The 22,260-nt window shown below is 42.0% G+C and overlaps 1 protein-coding gene across 4 annotated transcripts in view; it reads right to left on the bottom strand.

The window, feature by feature from the left end:
- sema3h (sema domain, immunoglobulin domain (Ig), short basic domain, secreted, (semaphorin) 3H) overlaps positions 1-22,260 on the bottom strand; it is a 233,713-nt gene that overhangs the window by 11,833 nt on the left and 199,620 nt on the right. For 3 of the 4 annotated variants that reach the window (XM_072280640.1, XM_072280642.1, XM_072280641.1), the window contains exons 12-17: positions 21,189-21,408; positions 19,966-20,054; positions 15,700-15,741; positions 13,052-13,209; positions 7,775-7,836; positions 1,734-1,876 (exon numbers count right to left, since the gene is read on the bottom strand). In XM_072280640.1, the coding sequence (XP_072136741.1) occupies positions 1,734-1,876; positions 7,775-7,836; positions 13,052-13,209; positions 15,700-15,741; positions 19,966-20,054; positions 21,189-21,408 (714 nt within the window). The remainder of the gene's footprint in view (positions 1-1,733; positions 1,877-7,774; positions 7,837-13,051; positions 13,210-15,699; positions 15,742-19,965; positions 20,055-21,188; positions 21,409-22,260) is intronic. The other variant, XM_072280643.1, reaches the window with a different exon arrangement.

Below are 22,260 nucleotides of genomic sequence, written 5' to 3' on the forward strand. Positions count from 1 at the left end.
GGAAGAAGGGAGAATTTCCACAGTAGGAGAGGTCCTTGATTATTCTGCCTGCTTTTCTGAGCCAGCGGGAAGTGTAAGCTGAGTCAGTGGAGGAAAGGTTGGTTTTAGTGATAGACTGGGCTCCGATCTCATGGTTGGTGAGATCGTGCTGGAATATGAGCTGTTGGAATGATTGGAGTTATTCGGAGACATCCGAGGATTGAATGAGGCCCTACTTTCTCCTTTTAAAGCAGGCAGATAAACAGTTAAAATCTACCAGCAACTAAGCCACTGAAGTCTAACCAGATTCTACTGATGTAACTTTCCTGGCACAGAATTGCCTGTCTTTGTGTACACGTTTGGAGGCACTGTGACATGATTGGATGCTGACTATAAACATTAACTCTGGCCTGAGCTGAGAGGCCAGATTATGATACCCCTAGCAGAACGTGATCCTTAGGATAAATATGATTGCATCAGAGTTGATGCAGTGAGGAGTCACCAGACTGAAATTTCTACAAGGATTGATTGAGTAGGATTAATTTATATTCACTGGAGTTTTAGAAGAATAAGAGGTGATCTCATTGTAGCATCTAAACGTTTACGGTTTTGAGAGGTTTTGGCAGGTAGACGTGGAGGGTCTTTGGTTGGAAGGTCTGGATTGATGGGTGTAAGATGTAGGGTTGGCATCTTGGGCTGCAATGAGGAGAACATAGAACAGAACAGCAGTGGAACAGGCCTGCTGAACACGATGCCAATGAAATTAAAATCTCTTCTGCCTATACATGATCTACCTCCCTCCACTCCCTGCACATTCAAGTATCAAATCTAAAAGGCTTTAAAATGCCACTGTCATACCTGCTTTCATCAGTAATCCCCACTGCCTGCTCTAAGCACCTATGACTCTCTGTAAGTGATATATTTTTAAAAAACTTTCCCTGCATACCTTGTTTAATCTTTCCTCCTCTCACCTTGAATGCATATCCTTTAGTACTTAACATTTCTATCCTGTGAAAAAGGTTCTGACTGCTTACCCTATCTCTGCCTCTCACAATTTAAAATTTCATTACTTTGGAATTCTCCACCTAGAGTGTTGTCCAGTCATAGATTAATCTTCAAAGGTGTGATGATTAGATTGACAGGCAGGAGGCCCGCCCTGGGGTTAAAGGAACGTGAGTCCACTGTCGCAGTCGAAGGCCCAATGTCTGAGTGTCTGAGTCCGCGAGAGGCCGAGAGAGATGGCCTGTCCTGGGGTATGTGCGTACATGGGTGGGAGGAAGGAGCGGGGTTTGTTTTTGCTGCTGTTGCCATGTTGCCTGTTGTGTTCTGTGTTGTCATGCTGAGCATTGTGGGTATGTTATGTTGGCGCTGGAATGTATAGCGACACTTGTCGTCTCCCCCCAGCACACCCTTGGATGTGATGGTTAACCCAAGTGATGCATTTCACTATATGTTTCGATGTACACATGATAAATAAACACAATTCTTGAATCTTGTTAGACACTAAGAAGCCAAAGATTATTGAGATTAGACGAGATAGGATTAACAGTAAAGCATCTCCTGTTAAAGGATGGAAACTTCAGTAGAAACTAAAAGGGAATTAGACACTCAGGGAGTCATCCAATTTTCCTAATCTCATTCTGCTGCCTTTGTGCTTCTGTTATGCCAAACCGGCAGAGCAGATTTTCATTCCCAAATGACTGGTATGTTAGTTAGAAGAAAGACCACAGTAAAACGATAAAACAAATCTTTACCTCCTGCAGCAGCCCATTCTTTTCGGTTTGTTCTAGGAACCACGTGACTGTCGCAAGCCGAGATTTGGGAATGCATTCCAAATACGTGCTGTTTCCCTCAACAACGAACAATACCTTTTCTTCAGTCCAAGTGTACATGGCCCCTGCAGCAAGCAGACAGAAGGGGAGATTGACAAGAGTCATGCCAAAAAGAAGGCGTGTAGATGTCGGAATCTGGAGCAAAATCTAAACTGCAGGAAGAACTCGATCAGTCAAACAGCAGCTCTGCGTCCGTATAGTCTCAACCCAGAACATTGGCCCTCTGATTGCTTCTGCAGATTCTGCTCGACCTGCTGAGCTCCTCCAGCAGTTTACTTTGCTGTGCTACAAAATGTTCATATCACATTCAGTCATGCTTCAAAGATTACTTTGCACTGAGAATCTGAAGCACGCAAGCAGAATTTATTCTTAAGTTATGACTTCCTTCTGAATTGAAGGGCTTAAAAAGCTTCTCAAATCTTATATCATTCAACCTAGTAACAGGCCCTTCGGCCCACCATGTTCATGCTGACCAGTGTACTTCCCAAACACTCAAGTTATTGGGGGGTCCTCAAGTGACTGTCGAGGCCGATCCAAGATCCACGCATTCTGGTGCAGTGTGGGCAAGAGCAAGTGGTGGCTGTGGTTAGTAGTTGGGTCTTTTGCTTGTTCAGTCTCTCCTTCTGCAGCTGCCACTTGTTCCAGGATGTTAGGGTGGGTTCCCTTAATGGAGACTGCCTGTGCATGACTTTGTTTAACACAGGGAGGCTAATTCACAGGCAGCCACCACACAGTCCTTGACAGATCAGGGTCAGGATGCAGTGACATGGAGTACAAGATGACTGGGATCTTTCACTGCTGCAGTCTTTCACCGCCTTCAGCGCCTTTTTGATATGTCATCATCTTAAGCCAGCTACACTGTTGAGGTCATTGTTGAATTGTTCTTTGTTTGGAACTTCCTCCATGATCTTACTACTATGGGTTACTCTATGAGGAGCTAAACGTCAGATGTCTGAACTCCAGATAGCATTGCTCTCTAAATGTCAAGCCTCTCCATCATTACAAGGTGATGATCCTTCCTTGGAGAAATTTTCAATACAGATTTCAAATCTCTTACTAGCTCTTCTTTCAGTTAGTCCTGACGAAGAGTCTCGGCCTGAAACGTCGACTGTACCTCTTCCTAGAGATGCTGCCTGGCCTGCTGCGTTCACCAGCAACTTTTATATGTGTTGCAATACAGATTATATTATGACTTCATTACAATTACCATATAATTAAGTTCCCTAGTCAATTTCAGCTTAAAGTGAAGTGGCAAATAATTGTGACAAAGTTTCATTCTAGAAACATTCTCATGCAAGTGAGATTTAGTTTATAACAAAGTCTTGCACTTAATAATTGGAAATTATGAAGAAAGCTATGGAGAAGGCAATTTGCACAAACCAGCCACAGGAGAATAAGCTGTGTAACACGTGTGGGAGTCTTTTTCACACTTCGCCTGAGAGTGGTGATTTAAAATACTTGAAATTTGAAAGGAGCAACATCAACAATGGGCAGAGATTGAAGATTTTGGTAGTTGATCATTTTAAGTTGCAGATTATTGTGAAGACATTGTTGATAAGTAATGTCAATATTTCGCCTCCACTTTCCTCAATTACCACAAGGCTTTATCATGACCCTAGTTTTACATAGTTTTGGTCCATAATCCCAGGCTGGTGGCTGTTCCAGCAGTCCATACACTAGAGAACCAAAGGTCAAAGCATAAAGATTTGGAATAAGCTGTTTATGATTGAGATACCTGAATATTTCTTCACCCAAGGATTGGTGAACCAATGGAATTTTAACACAAAAGACATTTGAAGCCAAAGAAGACCACAAAACCATAAGACATAGCAACACAATTAGGCCATTTAGCCCATTGAGTCTACTCCACCATTTGGTCATGAATGATTTATTTTTCCTCTCAACCCCATTCTCCTGCTTTTTCCCCTAACCTTTCACACCCTTATTGGTCAAGAAACTATCAACCTCTGCTTTAAATATACTGAATCCAGCCAAATGTGGCAATGTATTCCACAGATTCTGAGGCTATGCCATCTGATCCTAGACATTCCCACTTGTGAAAACATCCTCCCTGTGTTCACTCTGTCCAGACCTTTCAATATTCAGTAGGCTTCAATGAGATCCCCTCCTCTAAACTCCAGCAAAAACAGGCCCAGAGCCATCAAACACTCATTCTTGGGAGCATTCTTGTAAACCTCCTCTAGACTCTTTCCAATGCTAGCATGTTCTTCTTTAAATACAGAACCCAAAGCTGCTCACAATACTCCATATGCAGTCTTACCAATGCTTTATAAAGCCTCAGCATCACATCCTTGTTTGTTTTAATTTTTGTCCTCACAAAATGAATTTGCCTTTCTTACCACCAACTCAACATGCAAGTTTATCTTTAGGGAATCCTGCACTAGGATTCCAAAGTCTTCTTTCACTTCTGATTTCTGAATTCACTCCCTCTTTGGAAAATAGTGTATGGCTTTATTCCTTCTACCAAAGTGTATGACCATACACTTCCTTACACATATGCCACTTCTTTGCACATTCTTCTAATCTGTCCAACCTCTTCGGCAGACGCCCTGTTTCCTCAACACTACCTGCTCCTCCACTTATCTTTGTATCATCCCCTAACTTGGCCACTAAGCCATCTCTTCTGTCATCCAAATCACTGACATATAACGTGTCAAGAAGAGGTCCCAATACTGACCCCTGAGGAACACCACTAGCCACTGGCAGCCAACCAGAAAAGGCCCCCTTAATTCCCACTCTTAGCCTCCTGCCAGTCAATCAATCTTCTGTCGATGCAAGTATCTTTCCTTTAATATCTTAGTTTCTGATCTTGTTAAGCAGCACCTTCTCAATGGCATTCTGAAAATCCAAATAAATAACATCTACTGACTCTCCTTTGAATATCCTGCCCATTATTTCCTCAAAGAATTTCAACAGATTTGTCAGGTAAGATTTTCTATTAAGGAACTAATCCTATCTTTGGCCTATTTTATTACGTGCCTCCAAGTACCCCAAAACCACATCCTTAATAATGGAGTCTAACATCTTCCCAACCACTGAAATCAGGCTGATTGCCCTATAAATTCCTGTCTTTAACCTCCCTCCCTTTTTAAAGAGTGGAGAGACATTTGAAATCTTCCAATCCTCAGAAACCATTCCAGAATCTAATGATTGTTGAAACATCACTGCTAATGCCTCCATGATCTCTTCAGCGACCTTTTCAGTGTTAAATAATTAAGTATTTTTAAGATTTAATTTTCAAGAAACGATGAAGTATGTGCCTGGGTGGGAGGGAGGATCAGGGCTTGTTTTGCTGTTGTTGCTTTGTTGCTCGTTGTGTTTTGTTTTCTTATGTTCTGTGTTGTTCTGCCAAGTATTGTGGGCATGTTATTTTGGTGCCAGAATGTGTGGCGACACTTGTGGTCTGCCCCCAGCACGGCCCTGGGTATGTTGGTTGTCAACACAAACGATGCATTTCATTGTATGCTGATAAGTGCACATGATAAATAAACAAGTTTATTTAAGTTTATTTAAGTTTTTTTTTACTCTTAAACAGATGAGAGGATATGGGGAGAAAGCATGACCAGGGTACTGAATTTCAATGATCAACCATCATCTGAGGCAGGCTCAGTGAGCTGAACTCCTACTCTGATTTTCTACATTGTCAGACATCCCACCCTGCAAAAACTCATTTCAGGGACGTGGCACCATCAATTTGCGGGAGACTCCCAGAACTTCCGGGAGAGGTGGGATGTCTGCAATAGAGTAGCTCCTTAGCAGCTAGCCAGTTAGTTTAAATAACAGCTATGCTAATGAACAAATGACACCTGTTAAACTCACCTCAACATGTCTTTTACAGTCTTAACCCACCATGGGCAATAGAAAGGTCACTGTCACAAACAGTGCAGTGAGCAACACTGTCATTATTTTTGATACCTATTAGGCAGGGGTACACTTTAGGGTAGTCTGGGGTGACGTACGTTTTATATTTTCTTTTTTTGGAACACTCTCCCATGGTGTGTGCTCTCTCTCTCGCGCGCTCACTCTCTCACTCTGTCTCTCTCTTGCTCTCTCTCTCTCTCTCTCTCTCTCTCTCGTGGTTGTTCTCATGCTCGCTCTCTCTCTCTCTCTCTCTCGTGGTCACTCTCGCGCTCGCTCTCTCTCTCTCTCTCTCTCTCTGATGGTCGCTCTCTCTCTCTCTCTCTCTCGTGGTCACTCTCGTGCTCGCTCTCTCTCTCTGATGGTTGCTCTCTTGCTCTCTCTCTCTCTCTCTCTCTCTCTCTCGTGGACGCTCTCGCGCTTGCTCCCTCTCTCTCTCTCTCTCTCGTGGACGCTCTCGCGCTCGCTCTCTCTCTCTCTCTCTCATGGTTGTTCTCATGCTCTCTCTCTCTCTCTCTCTCTCTCTCGTGGTCGCTCTCGCGCTTGCTCTCTCTCTCTCTCGTGGTTGTTCTCATGCTCTCTCTCTCGTGGTCGCTCTCGCGCTTGCTCTCTCTCTCTCTCTCGTGGTCACTCTCGCGCTCGCTCTCTCTCTCTCTCTCTCGTGGTCGCTCTCACGCTCTCTCTCTCTCGTGGTCGCTCTCGCACTCGCTCTCTCTCTCTCTCTGATGGTCGCTCTCTCGCTCTCTCTCTCTCTCTCTCTCGTGGACGCTCTCGCGCTCGCTCCCTCCCTCTCTCTCTCTCTCTCTCTCTCTCTCTCTCTCTCTCTCTCTCTCGTGGTTGTTCTCATGCTCTCTCTCTCTCTCTCGTGGTTGTTCTCATGCTCTCTCTCTCTCTCTCTCGTGGTCGCTCTCGCGCTTGCTCTCTCTCTCTCGTGGTCACTCTCGCGCTCGCTCTCTCTCTCTCTCTCTCGTGGTCGCGCTCGCACTCTCTCTCTCTCTTTCGGTTGTTCTTGTGCTCGCTCTCTCTCTCTTTCGTGGTCGCTCTCGCGCTCTCTCTCTCTCTCTCATGGTCGCTCTCGCGCTCGCTCTCTCTCTCTCTCTCTCTCTCTCGTGGTCGCTCTCACGCTCGCTCTCTCTCTCTTTCGCGGTCGCTCTCGCGCTCGCTCTCTCTCTCTCTCTCTCTCGGTTGTTCTCGCGCTCGCTCTCTCTCTCTCTCTCTCTCTCTCAGTTGTTCTCGCGCTCGCTCTCTCTCTCTCTCTCTCTCTCTCGTGGTCGCTCTCGCACTCGCTCTCTCTCTCTCGTGGTCACGCTCGCTCTCTCTCTCTCTCTCGGTTGTTCTTGCGCTCGCTCTCTCTCTCTCTCTCTCTCTCGTGGTCGCTCTCGCGCTCGCTCTCGCTCTCGCTCGCTCTCAAAAAAATTGATTTCCGGGATATTGTATATAATTTGCGGGCATCAGGGAGCCACTATTAATATGCAGGAGAATCCTGGAACATCCGGGAGAGGTGGGATGTCTGCATTTGGAGTCGATGTTCAGAGCAGGTGTATAATCCTTCACCTTTGTAATCAGGGATAGCCTTCCCAGTCGGGCTCCAATGTCAGAATTGGCACCAGTCACAGAGTACATCATACTTCACAATTTCTACTGACTTTGCTAGCTGCAGGGGGGTGGGATCGAGCAGTTTCAAACACCAGAATCCACCTACAATGAGGCAGCTTTCATAACTGTATTTATAGCTGTCCTTACTGAATGCTTTCCATCTCTGCAGTTTTAATCTTTATTTTTCCAAACCTCTGCAGCTGTTACGGATTTCCAAGCCCCACCCTGTTCAATTCTACACAGCCGACCATGTTGACATTTTCAAGCAGACATTTGCAGGAACAAGAACTGTACTGAGCTCCTTTGTCTTCTGCGTTTGAGGAAAGCACTACTGGAAAACTACTTGATTATTTGTCAGAAAGAAAACCTCTGAAGAATTTTAAATAAACCCAGAGCAGCTTGACAGGCTACTTCTTATTTGTGAGAGTTTCAGTGATTACACTCATGAATGGGCTGACCTCTTGCCGTTTTTTTTTGGTGACACTTACCTCCCTGGTTGAAGCACTGGGTCAGAGGGTCTCCATTCAGAGTGACCTGGCGAGTGAGTCTTCTGCAAGCAAACACAGCAGCAAGGGGTCAGGTTCAACAGCGGGCTATTGAAGTCTCAATCCAGAGCGTTCGCTTTCATCCTGTGTTTTACTTGAACAGTATCCAACAGCAAAGAATTCGGTTGGCTTATGTCAATGGCTATATCCGTTGCCTAAGAGAGGTTTTTGAAAGCTGCCCAAACCATAGGACTTGTAGTCTCATTAGATGGGGAAATTACAGTGTAATAATTACATCCAATAGAGGGTTTGGTGGTTTATATATGCATTTGATCCTTGGGTAGTCTGAACTCAAATTTAAGGTTTTAGGTGATTTATAATGATGAAATATAAATACATAAAAGGCTAAAATTTAACAACATTTTGGTATCATTGCAAAGTATATATAGAAAACTGGATATTCAATAGCAACCTTAGGCTAGAGTATTTATTTCTAAATTTATTCAATTTTAGGGACTGTACATCTCCGGTGACACCAGCATTTGTTGCTGCCGTCACTATACAGCATCCTTTCCAGAGGTGTTGTTATAACAGAGTCAAAATCATTAGGAGGGAGGCTTTGAGTTCAGCTGATGTCTCAGCTAACGTATAGGTGGCATGTTAGTGTAATGCTATTCCAGTGTCAATGACCCAGGTTCAATTCCACTGCTGTCCGTATGGCGTTCGTTCATTCTCCCCGTGACCGCGTGGGTGTCCTAGGGTTGCTTTGGTTTCCTCCCACATTCAAACCACATACAGGTGACTAGGTTAATTGGTTACATGGGAGTAATTGGGCAGCATAGGCATGTTGGGCCTGGAGGGACTGTTACCATTCTGTATCTCTAAAAACTAAAAAAAACCTCATGTGCAGCTACGAGTGGTAATTGGGACCAATTAAAGCATCACCACGTGATGCATCTTATTTACTGTTGCAGAAGCCTGTAATTCTATTTTGTATCTGCAAGACACTATATAATTTGGAGCATATTACAAAACACTGATAAACAAGGGATACAGTCAAGTGTGGAGCCTGCATTAAAGGGTTAATATCTGGACTGCACAATGATAATCTGCAGAGGAAAAAAATCCAGTTTAATATGGTATTCATAAAACTCTGGAGATGCTGGCTCATATTTTTAGTCACATGATACAATGGCATACTGGGCACAACCTCATGGAATACAATAAAGGTCATTCATTTATGCGGAGACCAACAGTTCTGCTGTGTCTCTGGTCTGTGCTAACACATTCAGAATCACAATCAGGTTTATTTGCAGTGATATTCCGTATGTTGTGAAATTGGTTGTTTTGTGGCAGCAGTACAGTGCAATACATAAAATATATTATAAGTTACAATAAGAAATACACACTATATAAAGAGAGCAAAGAATAGGGAGATAGTGTTCAAGGGCTGATTCATTGTCCACTCTGAAATCTGGTGGTGGAAGGGAAGAAGCTGTTCCTATAACTTTGAATGTGTGTCTTCAGGCTCCTGTGTCTCCTCTCTGATGGTAGTGATGAGAAGAGAGCATGTCCTGAGAGAGAGACACATTCTGAATTCAGGCAAAGGTATTCTACGGTTCAAGCTGCTGTAAGGTGTTGTCTTGATGTTCTAGTGCATGGGTACCCTACTTTTTTATGCCATGGGCCCCTACCATTAACCACTGAGGTCCGCGTATCCCAGGTTGGGAACCCCTGTTCCAGTGCCTTGTTGTAACCCGGTACTGTATAATATGATGGCTTGTCAGGCATTTCTGTATTACTTCTTAAAAAGCCCTGCTGATTATATTTTCTTTCACCTCTGGCATCAAATCCAGCCAAGACTGAATGGAGTAATAAATGCAATATGAAATTCTGAGAAGAGCTTTTATTCGGACACTGGTTACAATGAGGAGCATTATCATAAGTATTTGAAATAGCTATCATAGATCATCTGCAGTGTGGTGAGTGAGGGAGGGAATGTAAGTGGGGAAAAAGGAACAGAAGCTAGCACTAATAAGGTGAAGAATAGATGGGTGAATGAGATACACTTACAGCATAAATAAACAGACCTTATTGCCAAGTAGTTTTTTTCTCTCTGTGGTGTGCATGGTATATAATATTCTATATAATTGAAGGATTCTTCATTCTATTTCTGCCCAGTTTTTAATAAATTACTCTTTTCCAATGTGGATCAAATGGAATCCACACTTGCACCAAACAGAACTTCTGGTATGCAAAATATAAAAAAAATCCATCCTGGATAGCGGAAAGGGAGCTTTGGACATTTCGGTTAGACACTATATAGTGCAGTAAGAATGTTCTCTGTATGATCTGGAAATTTGTGCTACTAACCAATCTCCTAGAAAGTCATATTTGGCATAGTTTACTTTGCAGATGAGAACCTTTAACAATACAGCACACAAACAGGCCCTTCAGCCCGCAATGGTGTGCTGAGCTAATCGAGATAATGACACCTGATAACACTCATCCCTTCTGCCTGGACATAGCTCACATCCCTCCATTCTCTGCATTTTCCATATGGCCATATTCATGTGCCTATCTCAGAGCCTTTTAAATGCCTCTGTCATATCTTCCACCACCAACAACAATGCCACATCACATTCCAGGCACCAACCTACCCAGCATATCTTCTTTAAACTTTTCTTCACTCATCTTAAATTTATACTCGCTGACATTTCGAGCTTGTGTAAGTATTCCAGCTGTCTACCCTACCTCTGCATCTCGTTATTTTAATTCCATCAGGTCTCCCCTCAGTCTCTGTTGCTCCAGAGAAAAGAAACCTTGTTCATCCAACCTCTTCTTGTAGCACAGGGCTTGTAATCCAGACAGCATCCTGGTCAACCACCTGAACCCTTTCCATAACCTCCACATCCTCCCTGAAACGGGGCAACCAGAAATGAATGTGACAATTCAGATGTGGCCTAACCAGAACTTTACAAAGCTGCAATATATTTCCTATCTCTCCAACTCAGAGCTTCATTCAATAAAGGGATGAAAGACACCTTCTTTACCATCTTTCAACTTGTGCTGTCACCTTCATGGAGCAAGAAACTCAGATCTCAAGATCCCTCAGTACATCAAAGATGCTTTGACATTAACAGTGTACAATATCTTTACATTTGATCTCCTAGAATGTAGTACCTCACACATGCCTGGATTACGCTCTATCTGCCATTTTTTCTCCTATATCAGCAAATGATGTACGGCATATACAACTGTGGCAACTTTCTACACTGCCACTACCCACAATGCTACCAACCTTTGAGTCATCTACAAGCTTATTAACCCATCCAGGCACATATTTGCCCAAGTCATTTATGTATATCATGGACAGCAAAGATCCCAGTATGGCTTGCTGTGGAATGTTACCAGTCATGCACCTCCAACCAGAATAATATCCGTTGACAACTGCCATTGGAACATCACTAGTCATTGGAATTACCACAATCATTGGAACCATCACTGGGACATCATTGAAACCATCAATGGAACATCACTAATCATTGGAGCATCACTAGCCATGTACTTTCAACCAGAATAAAATCCATTGACAACTATCATTGGAACATCACTAGTCATTGGAACTAATCTTTGGAACTATCACTAATCCTTAGAACATCACTAGCCATGCACCTCCAACAGAATAAAATTCTGAATACAAATAGCTAAGTCACCATGGATCCGATGCATCTTAAACTTCTGGAGGATCATGCCATGAGGGACCTTGTCAAATGCTTACTAAAATCCATGTGGACAACATCCTCTGCTCTACCTTCATTAATCACCTTTGTTATCTGCACGACAAGTTCAATCAAGACATGACCTGTTCCACTTGGACTAGTGTCCAATTTATCAGCTGCTTAAATAAAAGGAACTATTTTGGAAGAAAACAATTGTAATGGTGAGAGTTTGAGATGGAATTGGATTTTATCTAATGGTCCTTTTAGAAAACTGCTGATTAACCTAAGGGAAGTTGGGGTGGGGGAGGGAAACTTGTCCATTAAGGCCCATTCTCAGGCTAATTGCTGAGAACCTTTCCTATGGGGGGGCAACTTCTGTCAAACCTTTAGAAATTGAGCCATCTTATAAAAAGTGCTGGGAGTAACAGGTTGCCTTCTATTTAATAAAGGTAGCACTTAGTGCAAACGCTTTACAGTGCCCATGACCACTAATCGGAGTTCAATTGCTGCCAATTTCTGTAAGGAGTTTGTATTTTCTCCCCATGTCCGTGTGGACTTCCTCTGGGTGTTCTACTTTCCTCCCACATTCCAAAGACATACGGTTAGGGTTAGTGAGTTGTGGGCATGCTATTTTTGCACTAGTAGCATGGTGACACTCGTGATCCTTGGACTGAGCTGGTTGATGACATGTGACAAGGTGCATGTGACAAATACGTTCAAATTTCAAAGTAAGTTTACTATCAAGGTAGGTATACACCATATACTGAGATTTATTTTCTGCTAGGCATTCACAGTAGAACAAAGAAATAGAATAAAATCAAAGAATAACAATGAAAATAAAGGTGATTTTTAATTTCTAGATATTTTTCATCCTTCCATTGTGATCTGCAGTGTACCAGAGGTGGTAATGCAGGACCTCTACAATGAGTCCGCATGTGGATGTGGTGAGGTAACAAATCCCACACAGTATTCAAGCAAACTGACTACAGATTGCCTTTTCAACTTTATTGGCTAGGAGAGCCATTTTACTGAAGTGGAAGGATTCTAATCCACCTACTGTCTTTTATTGGCTCTCCTCCATTATGTCCTGTTTAAGTTTAGAGAAAATAAGAAGTCGGACATTTGATACATCCTTTAAATTTGAGCAAATCTGGTGACTTTTTATTCAATATTTTCATTTGATTTGATTTATTACTCTTCCAATCAGTTTTTTTTTTGAAGTTTTAGATTTGATCAGAAAGTCTTTCTTTTTTTTTGGTCGTATCCTCAGAATGGACTGCCCAGTCCCTTTTCTCCCCCTTTTCCCGTATAGTGTAGTGGGGTTTTTTTTTCTCTCCATGAATTGATAAGAGGAGAATTAGCTGTCTTCTTTTTTACTATATACTACATATTAGCTTAATACTAGGTATGATTTTGATCATGTCTATTTCACTTTCTGTTTGTATTGTTATTGATATATATATTTGAGATAATTCTCCCCTTGTTTGTTTACATGCTCTTTTTAAATTAATAAAAAGATTAATAAAGAAAAGAAAGACTGTAGAAGGACGGCACCCACCTGCGTGCACTGGGTAAGTAGGTGCTGCAAGAGCTTCCGTTCCAGGTGCAGTAAGGGTCTCTTGCCAGGCAGCATTCCGCACAGCCTTTGCCATACAAATCGCACTGGTACAGCGACACCTGGGCCAAGCCACTCTTTGAACCTAAATACAGCCACTGCTGTAGGAAAGGCAGACATCAGTTTGAGATTGATAAAAGGATTACACTCTTTCAGCTCCTGGTGAGACGCACACTGAATTTGGGGATTGCTTCAGCAAGCACCTTTGCTCCATCCGCCAAAAGCGGAATTTCCCGGCGGCCAAACATTTTAATTCCCACTCTCATTCCTGTTCCAACATGTCGGTCCACGGCTTCCTCTTGTGCCATGATGAGGCCACCCTCAGGGTGGAGGAACAACACTTTATATTCCTCCTGGGAAGCCTCCAACCTAATGGCATGAATATCGATTTCTCCTGGTAGCGCTTTTTCCCTCCACCTCCCCTTTTCTTCTATTTCGCACTCTGGCCTTTTACCTCTTCTCACCTGCCTATCACTTCCCCCAGGTCCTTTCTGTTTTCCCTTTCTCCTATGGTCCACTCTCCTCTCCCATCACATTCCTTCTCCTCCAGTCCTTTACCTTTCCCACACACCTGGCTTCGCCTATCACCTTCCAGCTAGCCTCCTTCCCCTCCCCCCACCTTTTTATTCTGGCATCTTCCCCCTTCCTTTTCAGTCCTGAAGAAGGGACTTGACCTGAAACGTTGACTGCTTATTCATTTTCCTAGAAGCTGTCTAACTTGCTGAGCTTCTCCAGCATTTTCTGTGTGGTGCTTTGGATTTCCGGCATCTGCAAACTTGCTCGTGTTTATTCTCTTAGCTCTGTTCATAGAACAAAGGAGGATTCGTTTGGCCTAATAAGCTAATGAAGGGCTCAAATTCCTGCCCCCCCCCGCCACTTACCCTAGAATGTTGTTTTAATTTTCAAGTATGAATCCTCTTGCACCTCCCTTTGGCAGTGAGCTTAACTCACAAATTACTGCCTTTAATAAACATCTCATGATTGGCTAGAACACCCAGTGAACCTGCAGCCCTTTTTTTCTGCTTCACCTCCACCAGAAGAAATGGTCACATATCTCAACATGTCATTGAAAAAGGCAGAATGAAATATTTTTTCCATGCATGAAGTACCAAAACCAAGAGGGCAAATGTTTGAGATAGGAGGAAGGAGCTTTAAAGGGGATCTGAAAGGCAAGTACTTTTTCACTGAACTTGCTGCCAAAGGAGGTGCTGGAATCGGATATAATTACCACATTTAAGAAGCGTTTAGACAAATACTTGAATAGACAAGGATATAGTCCTAATCTGTGTAAATGAGGTTAATGGATAGTAGATATGGAGAAAGGTTGGCATGTCCATGGTGAACTGAAGGGCTTGTTTCTGTGCTACACCAATCTGTAACCTGATCATCCAAACCTCTTTCAGGGAGGAAAGTCAGAATACTGTACTCTACTCTACTCTGTCTAGAATCCTTAGTGCTTTGATCTAGTGGGTTGTCCACCCAGTGTGGTAAGATGGACCAGAACACCCACAGTCATTTAACAAACCATCCAAGTATGCAAGGCCCATGGGTGGTTTGGATTCTTGGGAGGAGTTAGACCATTGAGCAAGAAAGGGGAAATGAGGCAATCAGACAACCAACTAGGGAGTCATCAAGATGATGTTGTCTAGAAGGCCCTCTTCAGTTTCAGTTTGTGTTTTCCATTGTATTCACTGGAATTCAGAAGAATGAGGGATGACTTCATTGAAACCTATCAAATGATGAAAGGCCTTAATAGAGAGCATGCGGACAAGATGCTTCTTGTGGTGGGAGAGTCTAAGACCAGAGGACACAGCCTCAGAATAGTTGTGTGTCCTTTTAGAATGGAATTGAGAAGAAATTTCTTCAGCCAGAGTGTAGTGAATCCGTGGAATTTGTTGCCACAGGCAGCTGTGGATGTCAGGTATGTATATTTAAGGCAGAGGCTGATAGATTCTTGATTGGTCAGGGCATGAAGAGATACAGGGTGAAGGCAGGAGATTGGGACTGAGAGGAAAAATGATTCAGCCATGATGAAATGGTGGAGCAGGCTTGATGGGCCAAATAGTCTAATTCTGCTCCGATATCTTATGGTCTTGTACACAGCAGAGTTATTTAGCATTTTCTTCATTTGTTCAGCTCCAAAGGAGACACTGTTCTGGAAACTGATACTCTTGTTTTACTTTGGAGAAATGCCAAATTACCCAGATGTTTTCTGATGGGAAGATAGCAAAACATACTCCAGCCTTAAGAATGAGAAGGAAGAGGCATCTGTGAACCAGATACTCCTTTTGTTCCAAGAACTGTAGGTGTTTAGTTTCTAGTGTGTTTCCGTATGGTGTCAGCATTCCTCAATATTGGGCAAAGTTGTGTGAGGGTTCAGAGATGTTGTTTTGGAGACTAAACAAATAGTTGGTTACTGTAATGTCAGTCACAAACGGTAAGAAAAGGACAACTTCAGATCCTCTATGACCATATTTCAAGGAAAATAACTTTCATATCAGTCACTCTAAACATTTTGATTTGTTTAATTCTGAAGATTTCATTTGCATTGCAGCAAACGAGCATCAAATATCCAGGATGAGTGTGCTTACCCGCTTCTTGGACAGTTTCATTGAGGTGATTGGTGCTTTGTCCTGAAGAGAGATTAAATTATACTAATGAGGCATCCATATTATTAACATCAGAAATATCATTCAGGATCGTTCTTCTATATTTATACTTAAATCTAAGAACAAAAGAAAAAGAACTTTAAATAAAACACTTTCATATGTTCATAGGAGCCAGAAGCCCTGCACCACTAGGTTCAGGAACATCTACTTCCTTTCAACCATATAGTTCTAACAACAGGCAAAACCCTAATCTCTACAGTTTAGCAACATCATGGTAACTTTGACTATCCTATACTAATCTGAATATTTTTGTTCTAGTTGTATTTTCTTCAAAAAATTGTGCATAATTTATGCTGCTTATACGATGTTATATGCCTGTGATGCTGCTGCAAGTAAGTTTTTACTGCCACAGAGAGGAATATTGTTCAGGACATTAGGAATTCTTGTGCCATAGGATCGTCAGTAGCAACCTGAGCCATTTGGACAAGCAGACAAAGAACACAACTTCAAACAAAACAATGTGGTAACATATTTGACAGGGTTCCTGTGGTCAGCTCCTTCAGAAAGTTAGGAGGCATGGGATCCCAGGGTAACTTGGCTGCGTGGATTCAGAATTGGCTTGCCCACAGGAGCCATGAGGGTGGGTGCAGAGGAGATTCACCAAGATTAGAAAGCATGTGTTATAAGGATAGGTTGAGCAAGCAAGGGCTTTTTCTCTTTGGAGAGGAGGATAAGAGGTGACTTGATAGAGGTGTACAAGATGATGAGAGGCTTAAGTCGAGTGGATAGTCAGAGACTTCTTTTCTCAGGGTTGAAACAGTTAGTACGAGAAGGCATAACTTTAAGGCGCTGGGAGGAAAGTACAGGAGGGATGTGAGAGGCAGGTTTTTTTTACACAGAGAGAAGTGGGTGCATGGAGCATGCTGCCAGTCGTAGTGGTAAGGGGAAGATACGTTAGGTACATTTAAGTTACCCTTAGATGGGCATATGGAAGAAAGAAAAATGGAAGACTCTGTGGGGGGGTAAGGGCTAGATTAGCCTTGGAGTAGATTAGAGGGTTGACACAACATCATGGGCCAAGGTGCCTGCACTGTGCTGTACTGATTTTTGTTTTAATACAGCTGGCTAAATTCTACACTGAATCCTAGCCTGAATTATATATTCAAATATTGCATAATCCTTTGAAAAGCAGCAGCACAGTATCTCAAGTCTGCAAAGCATGGATATGGTCATTAAATCTTCCAGAATATTTCCAAAAACAGTACTAAGTTGTGTACTCTCTAAGAGTTTTGTTGAAGTTCCAAGCTGGCCCACCCACAACTGTTTATTTGGAGCAAAATAAAAAAGCAGAGAATTGGATCAGAAACAAAGAAGGCTTCACTGAAAATACTGAGACAGAAAATGTTGGAAATACTGAGCAAGTCAGGCAGGATCTGTAGAGGTAGAAATCACATTTCAGGTCAGTGAGCCTACATCTATTCTTCATTGCAAACTCTTGGGAACCATTCGTGCAGCTAATACAACTGTTTCCTCACAGCACCAGAGCGCCAGGTTCAATCCTGACCTTGGGTGCTGTCTGTGTGGAGTGTGCATTCTCTCCCTGTGACTTAGTGAGTTTTTCTTCAGGCTGTACTGATTTCCACCCATGCCCCACAGATATTTGGGCTTGTGAGTTCACTAGCCACTTAAATTGACCCTAGAGTATACCAGGCACATAGGCCTTCATAGATCAAAGTATTGAGTACAGGAACCGGGATGTTATGTTGAAGTTGTATAAGACATTGGTGAGGCCTAATTTGGTGTATTACATGCAGTTTTGGTCACCTGCCTACAGGAAAGATGTAAATAAGGATGAAAGAATACAGAGAAAATTTACAAGGATGTTGCCAGGACTGGAGGACATGAGTTAAAAGGAAAAATTGAGTAGGTTAGAACTTTATTCCCTAGAACATAAGAGAATGAAAGGAAATTTGATAGAGGTATACAAGATTATGAGGAGTGTAGATAGGGTAAATGCAAGCAAGCTTTTTCCACTGAGGTTGGGTAAGACTACAATTGGAGGTCATGAGTTAAGGGTGAAAGGTGAAATGTTTAAAGGGAACATGAGGGGAACTTCTTCACTAAGCAGATGGTGTAAGTGTGGAACGAGCTGCCGGCACAGGTGGCAGATGTGACTTCAAGTCCAACGTTTAAGATATGCTTGGATATGTACAGTATATAAATGGGAGAGCTATGGAGGGCTATGGACCGGGTGCAGGTCGATGGGACTAGGCAGTTTTAAATGGTTTGGCAGGGGCTAGATAGGCCAAAGGTCTGTTTCTATGCTGTAGTTTTCAATGACTCTATGACAAGTGGTAGAATCTTGAGATAGTTGCTGAGAATATGGGGAGACTAAAAATTAAAATTGGGATTTACGTAGGATTAGTGTGAACAAGCAATTAATGGGCACCATGAAATTGATGGACCAAAGGGCCTGTTTCTGTGGAGTATCTGTCAGTGACATAAATTATTTTAATCTCACAGGACAGGTAATCTAGGAGGGAAAGACTAATCATTCTAGAGTATTTGAGTATTTAGATATGTGCCTTTGAAAATGAATGGGATAAAATATTTGGTGTTTGTTGGATTATAAGGACCCAACTAGTTCATAACTGTTTTTCAGGAAAGAAAACTTCATTTTCCTCAGTCTTACATTTAAGTCCCTCTGAAGTGTCCAGCTGAACCACACAAATCAGACCAACCAGAAAGGAGATGTTATTAGAACTAATTAATAAAAGATCACATTATTTCTACATCGCTTTTGTATTTGTTACCTCAGTCCATTCTCTGGAGACCAATGAACTTTTTACTTCCAATCCTACATAAGAAGAGACTTCTCACTTTATCTTATAATAAGGGGGTCTTTCCTGACCATCAACTTTAAAGGTTCTGACAGGAAGAAATTAAAAGGCTTCAAAGAGTTTAGAACAAGTATAGTAATTGGAGTAGAGTACATAATGAAGGTGAATATTTGTTCTCTTTTATCATTGATCAAAAAAGAACAAAAAAAATCTTGCATTATTACTCAAAAACTATTCCCTGTGTTTCCTATAAATTAATATCTAGTCAGGTTATCCACAGCCTCTGACAGGATCACAAATCATTAGATGGAAGACTGGGTTAGTCATTCATATAGCTTATTATGAGTTCAGAAGAACACACACAGCATTGAAAAATAGATTTTAAAATGATATTTAGAAAAGATTTTTGATTAAAAACTATCCCTTTTCTAATCTCCTGGCAAGGATACCTCAGTGGGCAGCACTTATGTAGGTTTTAGCACAGCTTGAGGGTTTTGATACATCTCTTGCCAGAGTCCTCTCTGGAGAGCTAAAGCCCATGGCAAGCAGGCTCGCATTTAGGGCTGCCTGAATGAAACCTCAGGAATATATAAATGATTTGCCAGGAAATGTTTGTATTAGATCCATACACAAATGAAAATTCCCTTTTCACAGCTGTTTTGAATTGAATTTCTACTTACTAAAATTCTTTAATACTTAGAACAATGAGCCTGAAGTTTTTCCAAGGGTCTGCCCTCTCTGTTCTCCCCTCACCTCACTCCACCCTGTCTGGGTCACCCCACTCGCAAATTCCTCACATAGTCTATGTCTCCTCTTATCCTTCCCCATCGTGTTTGTTCTTCCCTTACCCTCCCTCCTTGTCCAGTCTTGGCTAACCTGTTCCTCATGATGTCTAAGTCTCCCTTCCCCCTTCCTCACCACAAATGTGTCCCTTCCCTCTTCTTCACCCTGCCCAGATCTTCCCCCACATTTCTTTACAAAGTAGTCTCCTCTCAGCACACCAGATCACCCATCATAATGTCTGGGTCTTCCTTTATCCTTTCTCACCATACTTGTTCATCCATTACCTTTCCTCATCCCTCCTCACCCTGCTTGATCCTCCCTCCCCCTTCACCACGTCTATCTCCTTTCGCTCTTCAAGTGAAAACTGGACACAGTCAACAAATGATTTTCAGCAAGACCTTTATATGTTGAAGGTGTTGACTGTTTTTACTCCATTTCTTTAAATAAGGCCATTAATATGTCCTCATATCCACTGTCGCCTGTCAAACCAATTTTCCTTCTCTTCAACATAATGTGAGTGGATCATTCTGTGTAAGTGAGCCAGCTGTGGTTTGGTACTTCAAATAAAGTGCAACGCAACAGGAAGTGACTTCCATATGTTCACTGCTATTATTTTCCAACTTACCTGGAAAACCTCTAACTCTTCTAGAATTAGCTCTTCTACCTCATGGTTTTCTTTAGGAGAGTAGATAGATTTCAGGACCAACCCTGTGTCTGTAACAGAACACAATACAGCTATTATATCTAGTTTTAGTTTTGTTCAAAGATGGATTAATGGAAGAGAAACAGACCTTGCATGCCTACGTTAACCTGGTTATTTATCTCCTCTCTTTTCATACTGCTCCAAAAAGCTCTATTCTCGCTATCTCTCCTAAATTTACCTTGCACTCTATTTGTCTACCTGCACTGCACTTACTCTGCAGACAGATACTGTGCATTCTGTTTTGCCTGTTTGTACTACCTTGCATGGAATGACCTGTTTGGTGGCATGCAAACAAACGCTTTTCACCATATCTCAGTACATGTGACAAGAATCTACCAATACCAAAGATCCAACGAATCGATGAAACTTTGGCAATTATGTGCCAATGCCACAACACCTCACAGTCCTCCCTCAGATTGATTCCTGTTACACGTCAGGTTGGAAAGCTTAGAAAGGTAAATGTGAAAACCAAATTGGTTAGAAAAATTAGATTTACAAGGTTGGTTTTTAATTACAACAGTTGTTGAGACCTTGCTGATCCAGGAAGCTGTCACAATATTCTGAGGGAGATTGACTGCTAAAGTTTGAGTTGTGGCACCATATTTGGCACAGGTATCATGAAGCCAAAGAGCCTGATCCTGTGCAGTATTGTTGAATTGTACTATTGTTAGTATATTTATTTACTTTTTATTTATTATTGGCACTATTTGTCCTCTTTTGCACATTAGATGTTTGTCAGTCATTGTTATTTAGTTTTCCATAAACTCTACTGTGTTTCTTTATTTTCCCATAAATGCCCGTATGAAAATTAATCTCTAGTATTATATATACTATATAATACATATAGTACTTTGATAATAAATTTACTTTGAACTATGTTCTATATTCCTTGTTCTAAAAGCAAGATTATTGGGTTATCATATGTAATACACTCAACACGCTGTGGATGAAGTTAACTATTATTCTGCATGCTTGGCAGACTTTCAACTTGTACTTTATAAAATACTTCGGAGAATAGGTTGTTTTCAGCGGTGTTTGAGACAACCCCACAGATACAATCGCCAAAATAAGACCAGCATTAACAAGCGCTCCTCTCAGTGAGCTGTGCATGGCTTTGAACAGATTGTTTGGCTCCATCTACTCACCAGTTCCAATAAAGATCACATCATATTGTCCATCCACTGCCTCGACCCGGTCCACAGCGAGACGAGTAAACTTGTAGTCCATGCCAACCCGAACCAGCACTGGCCGATGGTTCACCGGATAGACAGCATCGTGCATGAGTGGGTGGGTGCGGATGAAGAAGATCGCCTCATCCGGGTATTCACGTGTTGATCTGTAGCTCCCATACGTGGTGCTGGGGCACTGGACATATGTGACAGATGCAATGGTAAGACTTGTGATCGATTATTTTTTGAGTCATCATTTGCAGAATTTGGTCATTGATCATTTTAGTGCACTAAGTTCTGAGTGCTGCTTGTTTTAAAATTTGAGATTATTTTCCCTTGTCTTAATAGCTGAAAGTAATATCAACTGAAAGAAATGCACCAGGCTCTCTGGTTCATGTTGTTCCTCCACAGTAATCCTCATTAGCCCTCAATAGGCTTTTCAAAGGATTTAACTCTAATTTAGGATTGAAACATGTCAGGACCTTTAAGTTAACAAGTGTTGAGTACTGATAAATAGTGGCCAGTAATCTGTCTACTTTAAGTGGACACCCATGTATCATGTTATAGTCAAAATGCAGTGCTATATGTGTGTTTGTGAATGAATTTCTATTCAAGTGATGTCAGCTTTCATACCACAAAATTCAACGGAATGAATTTGAGGTAGTTTACTGTACACTGACATTAAGATATAATATGTTAATGCTGCTGACTGGGGATCTATTTCCAAGGAACTAGTGCGATCACATGTACTGTAATGTCAACATTATGCAATGTTAATGGCACTTATTGATAACATCCTGTTAGCATAATACTAATGCTGAGTGATTCCCATCTTTGTTTCATTTCTGTAGCCTCTAATAGGGCACAGTGTTTGAGGCTTGGTAGAGAATTACATACAATAGACCTTGCCGTCTAGCTGCTGGTGGAACCCAGTGGGTTGAGCAGCATCTGTGAAAGGAAAGGAATTATCAGAGTGTCAGGTTGAAACACTGCATGAGGAACTCCAGCAGTCTGTTTCCAGCATTTGCAGTCTTGTGTGGCTCCCTAG

Source organism: Mobula birostris, chromosome 16, assembly GCF_030028105.1.
Source record: "Mobula birostris isolate sMobBir1 chromosome 16, sMobBir1.hap1, whole genome shotgun sequence".
NCBI lineage: Eukaryota > Metazoa > Chordata > Chondrichthyes > Myliobatiformes > Myliobatidae > Mobula > Mobula birostris.